The 18,167-nt window shown below is 44.9% G+C and overlaps 1 protein-coding gene across 2 annotated transcripts in view; it reads left to right on the forward strand.

The window, feature by feature from the left end:
• Positions 1-2,171: 2,171 nt before the first annotated feature.
• EEIG1 (estrogen-induced osteoclastogenesis regulator 1) overlaps positions 2,172-18,167 on the forward strand; it is a 73,854-nt gene continuing 57,858 nt past the window's right edge. Inside the window, exons 1-2 of one of the 2 annotated variants that reach the window (XM_060251152.1) lie at positions 2,172-2,315; positions 7,994-8,709. In XM_060251152.1, the coding sequence (XP_060107135.1) occupies positions 8,564-8,709 (146 nt within the window). In that variant the 5' untranslated portion in view covers positions 2,172-2,315; positions 7,994-8,563. The remainder of the gene's footprint in view (positions 2,316-7,993; positions 8,710-18,167) is intronic. The other variant, XM_060251153.1, reaches the window with a different exon arrangement.

Genomic DNA, 18,167 nt, shown 5'->3' on the forward strand with positions numbered 1-18,167 from the left:
GGTGGTAAGCGGGCGCTTTACCACCAGGATGTCCAGCGGGCCGTAGAAGGACCCCCGCTCGACTTGCACCCGCGCCCACCCCGCGATTTGCACCGGATTCTTCTGAAAGTCCCGGAGTATGAAGTCCGCCGGCCTTAGTTGAAGCCGCTGGCGGGGGCACAGTTTCCTCAGGGTCTCCTCCGCTATGATGGAAATGGAGGACCCTGAGTCCACCTCCATTTGGCAGGGGTTCCCTTCGATGAGGACCGCCATTTTAATTTTGTCGGGGGTGGCGAGGGGCAAGTTCAGTACCTGAAGGGACGTGGAGTCCGTGGAGGGGAACTCCGCCGACTTGTGATGCGTGGTCGGCCTCCGGCGGTTGGGCTTGGCTTGGCAAGCCCTGGCGATGTGGCCGGTCTTCCCGCAGCTCCGGCAGTCCCAGGTCCGGTACTGGCAGTCTCTCCGGTCGTGGGGGTCGCCGCAGCTGGCGCATTTGGTGGCTGGGACCCTCTCCGTCGCTGGGGGTCATTCGGGTGCTCGGGGGCGTTGGGCTGCTCTGCTGGGTGGCCCGGCTGGGCGGCGCAGCTGGTAGGCTTCTTCCTCCTCGGGGCGGTCGTGGTCCAGCTCCTCGCGGTGGACGGCGTCTTTCCGAGCCTTGGGGAAGGTCCTCGCGGTCCTCTCGAACGCCACTGCTTCGTTGAAGGCACTCTGGAGGGTGAGCTCTTCTTTGGCGAAGAGCTTCTGCTGGAGCCTCTCGTCGCGGAGGCCCCACGTGAAGCGATCGGCCAAGGTGTCTTCCAGCTGGGGGAAGTTGCAGTTCCCGGCGATCCTGCGGAGGGCCGCCAAATAGTCGGCGGCCGATTCGCCTGCAGCCTGGTCCCTTTTGTGGAACAGGAACCGGCGGGCCACCCACGACGGCTGCGGCAAGAAGTGGCCGGTGAGGAGTCAGCTGACCTCCGTGAAGGACTTCTCCGTGAGGCGGGCGGGGTTCGAGAGACCCTTAGCGATCTCGAATGTGGCCGCTCCGCAAACGCTCAGGAGAACGTCCCTCTTCATGCTGTCTTCCGTGACTTTGTTGGCCCTCAGGTAGCATTCGACCCGTTCCAGGTAGGACTCCCAGGCCTCTGGATTCGCGGGGTCGAACGGCTCAACGTGACCGGTGTTTCCGCCCTGGTTGGCCATGGTGGCTGCGGCGGCGGTCGTGGCCGGGTGGTGCCCTTGGTCTCCTTCGTAGCCGATGAGGCTAGGATCCCACCTTCGTCGCCAGTGTAACGTACTCAGGCTGGAGACGCGAGTAGGGCAACATTCTTTATTAGGAGCACGTTGCAAGAAGAGAGCCACACGCGGGCCGGGTCCCGCTTATGTACAGTCCCCGGTACAGCCTACAGGACAGGTCAGGCCAATCCTGACTTGTCAAACTTCCCGCCACAGCTGGTGATTGGCGGGGGATTTCGCGCCCCGCGCTGGAGGCGTCTGGGACAGCCCAGTCGCCTCTGCGCATGTCGCGTCTGGCTGCTGATACACTACACTGTTGATAAAAGTTATTTGGGGGGGGGGGCGGGGTTGCAAGTTTGTTTTTTAAGGGAGAAAATGTTGGCACTAATTTACTAGCTACAGGGAGCAGGAAATAGAAAGTGAGGCAGTTATAAGAACAGCCTTTTGCAATAGTGCAATAGTGCAATTTTGGTGTTGTCAGGTAGTTTTACCCTGCATGCAAGCAGATACAACTTGAAGATCAGAAATGAAATTATAAGTCGTGGCTGTGTCAGCTGATGTATAATGAAGCACATCAATCGCAACTGCATTAATTGTAGTCAGTGCTTTCAAACTGGGACTTCTGGTTTGTACATTTGTCCAGTCCCTCCTTCTTCCACCACTCTCTCTTTTCTTCCCCTCCCCCTGAGTTAACTCTTTCTGTACCCTCCTTTTATTCTCCCCTCATTGCTCCCCTAGCGCAGCTGCCTCCCTTCCTTCCTTTCCCTCTCACTCTCTCCCTTCCCCAAAAAAACCCTGAGGTAAAAGCGCACAGAGAAGAGAGAAGTAGGAGGAGGGAGAAGGCGGGCCCTTCTCAGCATGACTGAAGCCGCTTCCAACCAATTGCCCAACCGTCATGTCCTGTCGTGGCTTCTGGGACCCAATCGAAATCCCGACCTCCTCTTTTTCATTTCCCTTTGTCCAATCCGTAGAGAGGATTTTATCTTCTCTATTGGAGCCGCTCGGCTTTTTTTTTTCTCTCTCTCTCCCGCCCACTTTTACGCTGTTAGCGTAGCGGGCGCATTTAGCGCAGTGCTGGCAGGGCCAGCGAGAAGGAAAGGTGGAAGGAGGCGAGAGGTGAGGTAAGAGAATCGGGCTTGAGATGGGACCCCAAAATGGGGGAGCTGTGGACGCGGGTGGGGGAGAAAGCTGGCTGCTCTGAAGGAAAGTTGCTCTCCAGCCGTGGCGAGGGGACTTGTGGGCCTCCCAAGGGGGTGTGTGGAAGGGGGTGGAATTATTTGGGGGGCTGGGTTGGGGGCGGGAGAAGCTGGTTTGGGGGGGGGGTGGATTTTGCACTCAGTTGTGGAGAGAAGTGCGGTGTGTGTGTGTGTGAGAGAGATTTGCTTCTTTGGGAAGGATTTCTGTTTCTTTCTCCCAGGTGCAATCCAGCCAAACCGGGGGGAGGTGGCAATCTTGGGTAGAAATGTAAAATTTCTGGAAATTTTGAAGCGGGGAGGGGGGGAAACCCAGGTTTTTTTTTGAAAAAACTGGGAATTTTCGGAAAAATTGGGGGGGGAAATGCTACATTAGTACCAGTACTCCCTCTAAACTGGGGAGTCTTGTGAGCAAAAATTCTACTTTGTGAGCTACTGGCATTCAAGTTGTGAGCTACTGCATACATTAGTTTGTTCTGGGGCCATCCTTCCTGAGCTGAGACAAAAATGCGTGAGCCAAAGGCTAAAAATCTGTGAGCTGACTCACACTAACTCAGCTTAGAGGGAACGCTGATTAGCGTTTCTTTTTTCTCTTTTCCAGATTGAAAGTCATTCTGTTCCTTAGGAACATAAAATATGACTATGGACAATTTTACTTGACATGAAATTATCACAACCAGCTTATTAAAAATATAGTGTATCCAAACAATTATTACGAGCAGAATTTACTTTTTGAATAATATTTATTTGTAATTGTAACAAATGGAGCAACAGTCTCCTGAACTGTTTGCTATTTGAACACCTCGTCTTAAAATATTTTATTCATCATGTTCAAATAAAACATTCCATAATCAATTTATTTTCTTCTTTTCTTTTTTCAATTTTTTGGGAAAAAAACCAAAAAAGGCTTCAGGAAAAAAAACGTTTTCCCCCCTGAATTTTTCCATTTTTTTCCTGTCCCTTTACATCTCTAATCTTGGGGCACCTTTAAACATCTCCAAACAGACTTAAGCTGCAGCCCTACACAGTGTTTCTTGGTGAGTTAACCCCATTGAACAAAGTGAGGCTTACGTCTGAGTAAACACAGATCGACGTTGTGCTAGAAGCGTGAAGCAGGCTCTATATAGCTCAGTTCATCAAACTCATGATCTCTCCTTTTGGCTGATTTAAAAAAAAAATTATATAACCCACTTGAATTGGGGGGGGGGGAATCAGTAAACAGTGGTATCACTGGAATGCAGAAGGTCCCGCCTGTGACATTTTCTTGCAGTGTGCAATTGTATTGGAGACTGGCACGCTTGCAACAGTAGTAGTAGGTGGTAAATAAGGTCATGCCGGTGGCAAGGCAGGCTTCCCCATGGTTCTGACACAATAAACTTATCTGAAACCTTTAAGCTGCTGTAAGACTAAGACCCCTCTTGGTTTGTCTGGAATGGACTAATATAACTATTCCACTGTAATTTTTCAATCCAGTCACATTAATGCAAGTTAGTAAGTAAGTTTCTTACTGGAAGCGTTACATGTTTTTCCCTTTCATGAAATATTGGATGGCTGGGGGTTAATTGGTGTTTACTTTAATTACATTTTACCTTTAATGCCTATAGATTTACTGTGGCATTAGACACTCTATTAGCTTGTCAGGTATCTTCCTCTTTTGTAGTAGGCTAATTATTTGGCCTCAAAACCTATTTGGCTTTTATTTATTTACTTCATTTATACCCTGTCTTTCTCTCCAGTGGGGTCCTGAAGCAACTTAAATTGTCCTGGCCTCCATTTTTGCTTCACAACATCCCTTTAAGGTAGGTTAGGCTGGGAGCGTGTGACTGGATAAGGTTATCTAGCAAGCTTCTGTTGGCAGAATGAGGATTCAAACATGGTTCTCTCAAATCCTAGTCTGACATTCTAGCCCATGCAGGGATCTCAGTACATTGTACAGAGTTGTTTGTTCTTCTAGGTTACAATCATAGGGGTCTTGTGACGTAGATTGTGACAGTGCAACAGGCCCAAGATCATCTAGTGTAGGGATTTGAAGGGTGTGTAGGGATTTGAATCTGGTCTCTCAAGCTAGACACTCCAGCAGCTTTGTTAATTTTCCCTCTGTTATTTGTAATGTGGTTGGAACATCTCTATTGTAGCCTGACCCTGTTATTCTAGCTGTAGATAACTCCTTTTGGCTTTCAGGTAAAGGATTAAAACAAGAATGGTCTGACTGCAGTCTTGTATGAGCTACGTATTTATTGTTTTTAACAAGAATCCACCTCCTACTCCGAAGAGGTGTATTAAATTTATGAAGCAGAAGAGCATACTCTGGCTCTGTTAGCTTAACTGTGATAAGTGATTTGGCTCCTGGGTCCCTTGGCAAGGAAGTAAAAAACAGAAGAAAGTGGGCAGACTTCAGTCTTGCTCAGGCTATTATCTTTTGCTGTGGTCCACTGACATGCTAGCAATTTAGAAAACAGTAGCAATCCTAAATATTAAGAGCAAGAACCAAACTGATTTGAGTCAAGGTGCACCTTAGTCTAATCTAGAATCTCAGCAAGGCAAGCATGCACTAGATCAGTGGTCCCCAACCTTTTTGGCACCAGAGACTGGTTTTGTGCAAGACAGTTTTTCCATGGACCGGTGTGTGTGTGGGGGTGTGTGATGATTTCGGGATGATACAATTGTGTACTTTATTTTTATTAGTTTGGTGTAATGGTTAAGTGTGCAGACTCTTATCTGGGAGAACCGGGTTTGATTCCCCCACTCCTCCACTTGCAGCTGCTGGAATGGTCTTGGGTCAGCCATAGATAGCTCTTGCAGAGCTGTCCTTGTAAAGGGCAGCTTCTGGGAGAGCTCTCTCAGCCCCACACACTTCACAGGTTGTCTTTTGTGAGGGAGGAAGGTAAAGAAGATTGTGAGCCACTCGGAGTGGAGGGCAGGATATAAATCCAATGTCATTGTCTTATTATTGTACATTGTAATATATAATGAAATAATAATACAACTCAAGGCCTGGTCGCTAACAGGCCACGGACCGGTACCGGTCCATAGACCGGTACAGGTTGGGGACCCCTGCACTAGATGCTTTACTCAAAATGGGCCAGTGATCCACCAGCACAGTCTGCCTCTTGGTATGTGAGGCCAGAAATAAAGGAGAAAGGGTAGTCTTGTCTTTCCTCCAATCTTATCACTGTGCTCTCTACTTTCTCCTTCATTTTGTACAAGTAGCACAGCTGGTACTGAAAGGATTATGCAACAAATGTGGATGGTAAAGCTTGGCTCAAGAACTTTTCTTGGTTTGTTTCAATCATCTTTTCCATAAACCTCCATCCAATGTCACACTAAATACATACCCTTCCCTTGCTCCAATTAAACTGAGGTATCATTCTTGCACTCCCTCAACATGCGGTTATATCAAGGTATGAAGCCCCCAGAGTGTTTGAAGGTCACTCCTGCTGCATGAGGATTTGTGGGATTTGCTAGAGGACTGGATCCTAAGCAATGATCCCTCTAAGCTGCAGAGTCTTGTGAGCAAAAATTCTACTTTTATGAGCTACTGGCATTAGAGTTGTGAGCTACTGCATAAATTATTGTGCGATGGGATCATCCTTCCTGAGCTAAGACAAACCTGTGTGAGTTGGAGGCTAAAAATCTGTGAGCTAGCTCACGCTAACTCAGCTTAGAGGGAACACTGGTCCTAAGCACTTGAAGCGTCCAGTGGGAAGGCACTGTTTTGGCCTGTGGAGATGGTGGGGAGGAGAGACAAAAGGGACAATACAGTTGGAAGTCAGCCTGAAGATTTGATCTGGGGAAACATTTTAGCTCTGTGCAAGCTTAAAACTAGGATTATGTTTGTTGCATAAGAAGTTCAAGGGGTGAAAAAAGCTGGGGATTTTGCTGTTGGTTTAATACAGGGGTCCCCAAACTTTTTGAGCCTATGAGCACCTTTGGGATTCTGCCCCAAGAGGCTGGGTTGAGCATGAAATGGCTGCCACAGGAGTCTTGAGCCAACCACAAAATGTCAGGGAGTGAATTCATGCCTATAATTCTTTTAGTAACTCTTCAACATTTCAGGCTGGAGCTCACCTTAACAGGATGCCTTTTTAAACGAAAAGACTGATTAGAAATATTTTCTTGCATACGCACAGTTCATCCCCAGGCATGCAGTAAAGATGCTTGCACTGTAAGTGGCAACTGCTGCTGAAAGAACTTTTCTGAGAAATCTGCACAGCCAGTCAAATCTGCAGTGGCCAGTCAGAAACCCCAAGGGGCAAAAGCCTCGCTTCACTCTGCCCACTTGGCAGGCATCGGGAAGGCTGTTTGCAGGTATTGTTGGTCCCGTGAATGTCACATTAGGGACCCCTGGTTTAATATGAGGGCAAAAAAGTTTATCTGAAACCAACTTGAGATGGAGGGCAAAGGAAAAACATGGCATTGGAAACAGCAGTTTGAACTGTGGCCAGAAGAGACAGCTTAGTGCTCGGAAGACTCATTGGAGTGAGATGTTTGTTAGGCTAGGATAAAATGACTGTGTGGGAAACATTTATTATTTAATGGAAATAGAGATATTTCATGAAGGGATATGTTTGGAGAAGGAAAAAAAAGTAATGTTTGAAATGTTAGGCTAACGGAAGAGTTGGTAGCTTCATTTACATGTTATTAAAACCTGTAGCTTGTTGCATGAGGGGTGCTGTGTAGGAAAATTAACTGGTGGGAAAACAGAAGGGATTTGTGTTAGTAAACAACTGAAGGGAGTAGTCCCCCAGTAGTTGGAAGGGGAAGTATCTGGCTTTGGACTGGAGGGGAAGTCTAAGATCCACATGGGCAAATGTTTATTTGAAATACAGCTGAACAGAACCATATCTTTTAAACAAAACCTAAGACATGGCTAAAGTGGTGGTGTTGAACTTCAGAAATATTCCTTAAGGAGTGTGGGGGAGGAAGTTAGAATATCAGAATTATGGGAGATCAAGTCCTTGAAAATCCATTACATGTTTGTTTTTGCTATCAGTACCCATTCCTTATGAGCTTTATACAGTTAATAATTTCTAATCAGGATTTGCTTTGCTGAACTTAACTATTTGCGTGCTGTATGTCACTGAAAATGAACAGCTGAGTCAAATCCAGAAGTTCAAAAACACCAATGTGAAGGCAGATTTAAGGTTGGAAAAGGGTGGTATCACTGCTTGCATAATCCTGAGCAAACTCCTTTGCCTGCTTTCGCCTTTCTTTTGATTCTGGGGTGGCTAAGTACTTCTTGAAGCCGGCTGAAAATCACAGGAAAAAGGCCACAAGCTGAATTTTACAAACCCACCTTTTTGATGTGAGCATGGCAGGGTGGGGGGAGAGAAAAGAACACGAGCATCTTTTTTGTGAGAGCCATTGATATGTACTAAAAATCAAGCAAAAATATTTTTCAGGGTTGTGTTTTGTGATTATTTCAAGAGGATAGGTTCCGTTGCTATGTACAGGGAAGAATAACATTTAGGGTGTGAGGAAGATAACCTGCACTGGTTCTTAGATTAGAATGAGATAAGACTTGCATTTTTGTTGATAACGAGGTGGGGATAGGGAAAGAGGGAGGTGCTTGAGGCTCTGGCTAACAACCTTCCTTCCTCCCCTAGGCTGACAAGAAACCTGTGAGAGCCACAGCAAAAGTGGGAGAGGCTTAAATGCATTTGAAGCTTTGCACAAGGGGAGGAGACTGAAACCGAAGCGTTGACTGTGCCATACACCAGCTCAGAGAGAAGACAGCAATGCTTCCGAGAGGGGCCCTGCAAGAAACGGATCACGTCCACCTCTAAGCAAAGCAGCTCCTGCTGGTCTGGAGTTAAGATTCCCCTCCCCCTCTCCTTTACCCCTCCCTTGGAAATGAACCAGAGGCTCATTTTGCCCTCTTGCTTGCCAGAAATCTGCATTAGCAATGATACTATAGCCAGATCCGACCACCAAAGAGAGAAGGAGATTTTTCCATTTAAAGCTAGGCTGCTATTCCATCTGAACTAAGATTCATCCTCTTATTTTTTTTTTTTTTTAAAACTCAGATTGACTGTAAGCTTTTTGGTTTCATTTCACGTTTTGAAACATCATTATTGTTTCCATCTGTGTTCATAGCTGCTGCTGCTGCTGCTATTGGTTTTCTTGAACAAAAATTAGGATTTTTTTAAACAATTGGGTCTTGTTCAAGTCTGCCCATGGCTTTTTTGATGAAGAAAAAGAAGTTCAAATTTCAAACCAGTTTCACTCTGGAGGAACTGACTGCTGTCCCTTTTGTGAACGGTGTTCTGTTCTGCAAAATTAGGTTACTGGATGGAGGAGATTTTGCAACTCTGTCTTCGAGGTAAGAAATTATTTTGGCAGTGCTGTTCTCTGTCTGCTTTACTTGATACGTGTCACACTGAACAAGTAGTGTCTGACCAGAACTGTTTGTTTTCTTCTGTTGTTATAGCCCTTCTCCCTTTTTGATATAAAGCCATGGGAAGAGATACCCCACTGTGTGTGTAGTCCTCAGATTCTTCTGGGAGTTGGGTTGGTGCTCTTACATAGGTAGTGCATACGAATTGCCACCCTAAGCAGAGATAACACTTAAAAAAAATTAAATCAGAGTTTATTGAAGCAGAGATAACACTTAAGTGACCCTATATCCCAATTGCAAACATAGTATGAGAAGCTCCAGCGATGCTCAAAAGCAGTGCGGTATCTTGTGGCACTTTAAAACCTGGCACAGATTCTGGCATAAGCACTCATGAGCCAATGTCCACTTTGTTTCATGTGTGAAGTGTTAGTTGGACAAACCACACATGGAGACATGGACAAAGGGTTGAGGAGAAGGGGGTGTTCTTAAAAAAGGGCCAGAAGATCTAGCACTGTTGTTGAATCATGCAGATGTCAGTGTGGTTTCAACAGAAGTGTTTAATGCATGTCCCACTCTGAATCGTTTGTGCTTTCTGTGTTCTGGCATCACTTTGCAATAACCTTCCCCACAGTGATGTCTTTATCCATATGTGCATGCAATTCTGTTATAAATGTATGCTCCATTTAGGGAGGGTTAAAAAAAGGTGATTACAGAGTAAGACTAGAAGGCCCAGAGATTCATGGAACGAATGTGTAATGAGCACAAGATCCAGTCAGAGTGGGAGTAGATCACGCCTAATTGATGATGAATTGGTAAAGTCAGAGGAGTGGTGCAGAATGTCAGTCTCTGAAGAGGGACAATGTATTTCCATAAAGAGCTTCCTAACCCCTTATTAAGACCAGGATGGAAGTTTTCTATGCAGTTTTGACACTTTTCAGTTTGATCTCTTCTTCCTATCCCTCACTTTTATTTGTACCTGATTGAATCACTAGTGGTAACGGGGTCTGTGCTAATCATGAAAGCTGACAAACTAGACCAGCCAAAGATGAAGTAAGGCACTATACATATTTTGGCAGCTCCCTAAATATGCAGAAAAATATCATTTTGTAAGTTAGTCAAAAGGAAAGATTCTTCTTTCCACCCTTAAGCCTTGAGGTAGACTTATGTTGCGCCAGAAGACATGGGGTCAGTTGAGAGGGGAAATCAGCCTGGTCAAATTGAAGGGGTCCTAGGGCAGGGGTGGCCTAACTTGCTTAACATTAGAGCCACATAGAATAAACATCAGATGTTCGAGAGCCACAAGACATGAGCATCTGATGTTTGAGAGCCAGAAGGCAGGCAGTTAAATAGATGGCGGAGGCAGGGAGAGGTGAAAAGAAAGCAACTTTAACTTTAAATGCACTCTCCAAGCCATTTGGCTTGGAGAAGTAGTTTAAAGAGAGAAATTCCTTCTCCAAGCCAGTCAATGGGGTGATGGGAGCTTCGACAGCCGCACAATATGTGTGAAAGAGCCTCATGTGGCTCCCGAGCCACAGTTTAGCCACCCCTGTCCTTGAGGAAAACATTGAGGGGGCTAGAGGATTTCCTCTTCTGCAGTTCATGCAGGCCCCTAGCTTGTGTGTGCTTGTATATTAGATAAATGTATGTGCCATATGTTAGTCATTAAGGTACACAAGCCTCTTTACTATAACAGAGTAATTTCACTGATATCTAATTAGGATGGTAATCTGTTTTTGAAACTTTATGCACCAAATGCTTTGCTCTGATGCTTTTGCTTCTCCCTTTCCTACTGTATGAATTACCACTTTTAGATAAGTTTAGGAATTACTTATAATAGAATTACAGATGCTGTGTGTTTTGGGAAGTATAGCATTCTGTCTAGGTGGTGCTGCGCTCTGTGGTCATTTTAAAAAATAGACTAAAGTTTGCGGAAGAAAGATGAACTAAAAGTAAGTCAGGGCTGGTTCTGGAAAGTTATTTTTGCCATTATAATTACAGCCCTTTTTTGCCTTCTCTTTGCTTTAAAGGAAGAGACTGTCCCATCTCTCAGCAACTGCTAATCACATTTTGCTGTTTTTGTTGACTCTGTGTGCATCAATTATTGCCTAGCACCATGCCAGCACAAATTCCAAAACAACCCAGAACTTGCTTGTGAGCTCTCTTGTTCCATACGCTTTTTGGAACTGTACTTGTATTAGCATAGAAGTACGTGGACCTGAATAAAGAACAGAATCTGATTTGGTGAGGGAGTGACACTGCTTTGTTAGAAGTTGAATTTTTGTGTCATGGAGATCTTCTTTTGCTGGTACTTTCCTCAGTATTCTGTTTTTTTCACAGGCTGGACGAATCTTCCTTTAGGGGAGAGAGAAGCCTTAATGTTTGCAGTCTTCAAAGGTGTTGCCACAGTTATGTGTACTCACCTCTTTTCTCCTCCCATTTAATTTGCTTCACTGCTTCAGGTGAAAGCAGTTTATCTGGGGAATTTGAACCCTGTGAAAGCTTGGGAAGAGGAAGGAATTAATCCCTTCAGTACTTAGATTGGTTTGAAAGCGGTACTTGGGTCTCCTCCTTGTTGTCCTTGGATATAGGAACACTGGTGTTTGCCTGTGCTGGTCGTGGCCACTAACCTTGTGTGGCTGCTTTAAAAAAAAATCACTGGCTGAATTTCAGGAGCCCTCTCTGCATGCAATTGTTGCAGATTGCAGACGTGTTCCAGCAGAGAAATTGTCTCTAATTTAAGCCAAATGCATGCATTCTCTCCCCCCTCTCCCTCTCTCCACAGGCTTGGTTGCTCATAATCCAGCAAAGTGGAAACCTGGCAGTAGGGTTTCCAGGCTAATCGCCCACCCACCCTCGGGCAGTCTGCTCCAGCTGAAAGCACATGGAAATATGTTCCACTTTTACTGAGCTCTGTGGTATTTTGTCAGCTGGGCTGTCTTCTGTTCCAGCCTCTTTGAAAACTGGAGTGGGTTGTAAATGTCACCTCCAGATAGTTGCTATGAAAACGCTCTCCATTCTCCCTTGTCCTCCTCCTTAGGTCCTGTTTGGACGTACAAAGATCTGGGATTAGGATTGGGAGGATGCTGTGAGGTTTTTTTAATCCTTTTCTTGCTCTTCTTTCTCATTTGCAAATTCTCTTGACTTCCTCTAGCCAGTTTTGTTGCTGCATACTACTTTTGCATAAGATTAAAATGAAGCAGATCATGTTTGTAAAGACAAAAGTCTCAAAGTACATTTAGGACTCCAGAGTTTCACTGTAATCCAGGTAGGTGTGATCACTCACTGTTGAAAGCAGTTACAGGCCCGGCTGACCATGTGTGCAGCACAGGTCATCCTGGGACTAGGATGGAGAAACCTGTGTTCAAATCCCTACACAATCATGAAGTTTGCTGGGTGACCTTGGGCTAGTTGCTCCCAGGACTGTTGTAAGCACTAAAGTGGGAGGGGAAATCTATGTGTATAACGCCGAATTTATTGCTTTAAGGGCCAAGTAAACATGTGATGGGGGAATCCACCTGAGAATATGTGTAGGATCACCCAAATAAATCTCCCCAAACATTTGTTCAAGTAGTGCATCTCGATGGGGCCCCATTCTTACTGTATCTCTCCTCCATTTTTAACAAGATTCCAAGCATATAGAAAATAGTGATACAGGAAATATGTGATGTAGATAGTTGTAAGACATTGTAAGTGGATTCAGCAAGGTGGAAATTGTGTGTTCTATGAGATTTCTCAGTGTTTTACAACTGTGTTTTACCTGAGGAGTTCATAACCATTGACCCCACTTTCTAGAACAAGAACTGAAAGAGTAAATGGGCTGCCCTGGGCCAAACAATCTCAGTCGTTGGCTGGGGTGAGGACTCTGAACCTAACGCTCTTCACTGCATAACAGTGTATAAGAGAATGCTATAGGATGTCTTCCATGGGAGGTATTGTAAACCCCCAATCTTGACTCTTCTTTCTGAAATATAGTGAGAATTGATTGTTTAAGATAAGCAGCACAGATTTTAAAGTGTAGTTTCATATGTCTTGGGGCACCAAAAGTCTTGCCAGAGCATCCATCATCTACAGTGCTGCTGGTACTAATTTTTCTTTCCTTCTAGCAAGCCCTGGGAGTTGTTGTGGACTGATGGTAAATCTTGTAGAACTCTTAACACCTTCACAAAACCACGATTCCCAGGTTTTAGGTGTGGGAGCCCTGACAGCGGCATACTTTTTAAAAAGTAAAATGTTTTAGTGGGTGATCTGTCTTAGCTTTAGACAAAACCCATGTCTGGGTTTTCTGATGAAGACTGGTGTTCAAGAAAGAGTGGCAAATCTCAAAGTCGTAGGTTTCACTGTTGCCCTGTTTCTCCCTCTCCCCCTTCTCTTTTGACATTCTGAAAGTAAAAAATCAGCAATAACTGATAAAGCTGCAGTACTGCAGTCGAAGCTCTCTGCTCACGACCTGAGTTCAATCCCGGCGGAAGCTGGGTTCAGGTAGCCAGCTCAAGGTTGACTCAGCCTTCCATCCTTATGAGGCCGGTAAAATGAGTACCCAGCTTGCTGGGGGGGTGGGGGGAAGTGTAGATGACTGAGGAAGGCAGTGGCAAACCACCCCATAAAAAGTCTGCCATGAAAACATCATGATGCGACGTCACCCTAGAGTCAGAAATGACTGGTGCTTGCACAGGTGACTACCTTTTACCATTTTTTTTAGAACCAAGTTGGAGTCCAGTATCACCTTTTAGACCAACCAAGTTTTATTGAGGATGTAAGCTTTCATGTGCTGAAAGCACACTTCATCAGATAAAACTATAGAGAGAGTGGACAGTGAATTAGTATGCAAAATAGTGAACATGTTTTTAGCAGATCAAAAGAATAACAAGTTGGAGTCTGGTAATAATTAGTTTGGGTTGACTGGGTGGAAAAAAACGCAAAGGCAATAAATGTCAGAATTGGAGATTGATGTCGGTGTCATTAGGTCTCTTAATTGTGAAAAATAATACCTTAGGGTCTGTTCTATTGTTCCATTGATCTCTTCTGAAGCTTGGGATAAAATAACGTTTTTCTGTAGAATGAAGCTGGAATCTTCTCTGTTCCAATACTAATACAAAAATGCATTACAATACAGTGATCATATACCTCTCAACCATGGGTTAAACCAGGGGTGGCCAAACTTGTTTTATGTAAGAGCCACACAGAATAAACATCAGATGTTTGAGTGCCACAAAACATGAACGTCGGATTTTTGAGAGACATAAGACAGGGAGGGAGGGAGGAAGGAAGGAAGGAAAACAGTTGGGGGAATAAGAGGTAGATAGAAAGCAACTTTAACTTTAAATGCATTCTCCAAGCCGGCGGCTGGCTTGGCTTGAAGAAGTGATTTAAAGAGACAAATGCATTCTCCAAGCCTGTTGATGCTGAGGTGGGGGCTTCAAGAGCCACACAATACGTGTGAAAGAGCTGCATGTGGCTCCCGAGCCACAGTTTGGCCACCCCTGGGTTAAACTAACAATATCATTTTCTAAGAGTAGTATCTGATAACTAGTTCCTTTCTTGTGCTTGTTTCTGTTTCCGAAAATGTACAAGCTGTTGAGTTACATGGATATATTTGGAGGAGGCTTCATCAAGCTTATAAAGGGTTTCAGAATCTATGACTGAAACTGTGCTGAAGAGCCTTGGTTGACCTGTTAAAAATATAATACACTGGGTATTTGCAAGGAATTGCAGGAAGGGAAACACTTTAGAAACCCCCCACCTGATTTCTCTCAGAGACTTCAGCATAATTCCCCTTCTCCCCAAACACACAGAGGCCTTAAATCATTTAACTTGACTGTTGACTGCTCTCTGCATTCCATGCCTAGTGCAGCAGGTTCAGTCTTCACAATTTTAAAGATTTTTTTTTAAACTTCTGTCACATCTTTCTGCATAGCTCAGGCGTCCCCTGAGTATTTTGAAACGCCTTTTTTTTTTGGCGTGGGAGGTGTTACCGGAACTGGTCCTGTCCTGTTGTTGGGGAAATTAGCTATGGGACTGGAGGGAACCAGAGAGGTATGAAAAATCACACATGTACGATGTATATCAAGGTCCAGTCCAGTAAGAAGACTCCAGATTTAAAAGGATTTTAAAAACTTTACTAGAAAATGTGTTGAAATACAATCACACCTTAAGCAATCAAAGTACACACACAATCAAACAACTAGGAAAAATAAGGCTTGAAAGATAGAGGCATTAAGGGTCAGTTATGGGGTAATATTACCTGTGCAGAAGTCCCTGAAGATGCGGTTGTAGAGAGGAGCATGCACAACCAGCATGACATGCTCAAAGAGGCCCAAAACTGGTGTAATGGGGGTGTAACCTGCCTAGGTGCCCAGCAGATTGCACACTTTAGGTGTGGCTTGGCTCCAATATTTATACTATTTGGAGGGGTGGCCTCTCCTCTGGAAGTATGACAGTGGTGGACTGAATAGGTTCTCACATTTAAACAAAAGATGGGAATGGGTGCTGATGGATGTCGGGAAGGGTTGAGATGGGTCTTAATGTTAGTAATAATTTTTATCTCAGTATCTTGAGGGTTGCGGCAGGAAAAAAGGTTTGTGCACCAGCTGTACATATTAGCATAAAATATGACACAAAAGGGATTGATTGGGTGGGGTGCAGGAGACATGACAGGATTAGCCAGATGTTGCCAGCCAGCTTTTGAGTAAGCAGATACCTACCTACCTGGTGGAATTCATTGTTACTGTCATTCTATTGTGGTGGGGGTGGGGGAAGAGACAGGAGATTGCCTTGAGGATGTCCGTTTTCAACCTTAGACAGAAATTCCTTTTGGAGAGACTTGGCTGATTTTAGGCCTGAGCTGAGAGTGTCTTCACTTGGCCTGTTTTTAGGATCTCTGGTTCAGGTCAAGAAGTGGGGACCCCATTGCTCGTTGGGGTGCTTCCATAGGTTAGGTAGCGCCTCCTGGCCTACAGAGGTCTAGTTCTGCTTTCATGGTGGTCACTTCACAACTGGCTGATCTGGGGAGATTAGATAATTCCAAATAACTAGCCATGCCATTTGGTATAAGAACTGGAATAATTTGACCAATTAACTTCAGAACTACAAGTAAAAAGAAATGAATGAAATAATGGATGGAACACTTTTTCCGTGTTAAGACAACACTGAGAACCAGGCATAAGAGGTTTAGAAGGATTGTAAAGGTAAAGGTAGTCCCCTGTGCAAGCACCAGTCATTTCCAACTCTGGGGTGACGTCACATCACAACGTTTTCGCGGCAGACTTTTTACGGAGTGGTTTGCCATTGCCTTCCCCAGTCATCTACACTTCCCCCCAGCAAGCTGGGTACTCATTTTACTGCACACTCAGCGTGTGGAAAGACATTCAGTGACAAGAGCAGTCTTAAACAGCATCAGAGAACCCACACAGGAGAGAAACCTTTTGCATGCTCAGCGTGTGGAAAGACATTCAGTGACAAGAGCAGTCTTAAACAGCATCAGAGAACCCACACAGGAGAGAAACCTTTTGCATGCTCGGCATGTGGAAAGAGATTCAGTCAGAGTGGCCATCTTCAAAACCACCAAAGAACTCACACAGGGGAGAAACCTTTTAAATGCTCAGAATGTGGAAAGAGAGACCTCAGAAGGATGGAAGGCTGAGTCAACCTTGAGCCGGCTACCTGAACCAACTTCTGCTGGGATTGAACTCAGGTCATGATCAGAGAGCTCAGACTGCAGTACTGCACCTTTACCGCTCTGCGCCACGGGGCTCTCTAGAAGGATTGTACTAGCACCCATATGCTCCAACCATCCCTATTTCCTTTAAGTATCCTTAAAGGTTCTTGTCTGCCTTCTGTACCTTGCATTTATTTACTCTGCCACAGCTGGTCCTGTACTGTTTTGAAAGCCAGCATGTGTTCATTCTTTATCTTAAAAATACCTTAGAAAAACAGTCCTCTTTCAGCTGGATGTCAGCACTTCAGAACGAGCCTCACCAAAATCTGAAGTGATGGTCTATGTGCTTCAAGGCACATCTTAATGTTCATGTGTGTGCATTAGTCAGGCAGCATCCCTCCACTCCCTGGGGTTTAACTTCTAAAACCTTTGGCTGGTGGAACTGAAGCCTTGGAGTTGGGGGTGGGGGTGGGGAAGGACCCAGTTTGTGAAATGCTGGAAGGTATGAATATCTAGCTAGATACTGGAAAGGTGGTCTAAAAATACTCTATTTTTTAACTTTTTCTCTTTTATCCTGTGATTCCTGTAACTGGGGCAGAAACAAAAGCAGCTTTGCTTCGAAGGACGCTTGTGCAGAAAGCATTAAGATTTTAACGCTGTTAGGAATTTGAAACATCCTGGAAAAGCTTCAAGTCTCATGAGCACTTCCAGTTGGTCGAGAGTTCTGGATTCTCAGAAATGTGCCCTTTTGCACGCTCCCAAAGTTTTGCATTTGAGGTAGCGAATCTTATCCCAAAGGTTGCTTGATAGGGGCCGCTTTGCCTTTCTGTAATCAAATTTTCACTCAGTATCAGAGGGCTGTGACTAGATCCAGTACCCTGGCCTGACTGCAGACTATTGTGGTGTGGTCATCTTATCGCTCTGTTGCTGTTTTGTGTTCTGGAAAGCGGCTCCTTGGCAAACTTCCCAAATGCTGACATACAGGTGTAGCTTGCCATTGCTTGAGAAATAGCTGCCATCTCCTTGCTTATTCTATTGTCTCCCAACCTTTACGAGATGTCGTTTTGTAATCGGAATACCAACATTGGCTTTGTGTGTATCGCCCTGCAAGGGTATCAGTCTACCTCCATCATCGGTAACGATCGACTGCACAGGAGGTGGGGGAGGGGATTAGAGTCATGTGGTTCCAAGTAACTATTTCTGGCCGAGATGTCAGCATTCCTTTAGCTATGAAATGTGTAACTGCAAAGTATGCGCTCTGAGACTGAAATGACCTATGCGGGTCATAACTCTTATCTGGATGTGTGCTTGGGTTTGGAATTTGAATTCACTTTTGTTCATTAGGAGCTGATAAAGAGTGGTGAAAAACTGCAGGGGAACAGTGTGTAGTATTGCCGTCATCCATTTATCTGTTCTATGAGTAAATGTACATAGGCTGCAGTCCTATGTCCCGAAGGCCTTTTCAAATTACTGGCTTTTGAAGCAGTAAATCTGTAGCTATTCCTTTCACAGAAGTCAGTCATCTCCCCTCAAAGAGATGCTTCCGTTGAGGTTTCAGGCTCTTTTCTTGATCTGTATTCGCTCTGATTTCATTATGTGCAAAAAGCCACTTAAATATAGGAAAACATGTAGTGCATTTTTAAACTACTCTGCTTCTGCAAGGCCAAAATGTTGTAATCCCCTTCAGTGGGATGTGATTTCCCCCCCACCCACCCCAGTTTTCAGGTACTTATGCTTCTCTCGTTTGGGTCTGCAGACTAGCTGTACTCTGCATTGTGGTAGGGATGTA

This window comes from Heteronotia binoei, chromosome 12 (genome assembly GCF_032191835.1).
Source record: "Heteronotia binoei isolate CCM8104 ecotype False Entrance Well chromosome 12, APGP_CSIRO_Hbin_v1, whole genome shotgun sequence".
Lineage (NCBI taxonomy): Eukaryota > Metazoa > Chordata > Lepidosauria > Squamata > Gekkonidae > Heteronotia > Heteronotia binoei.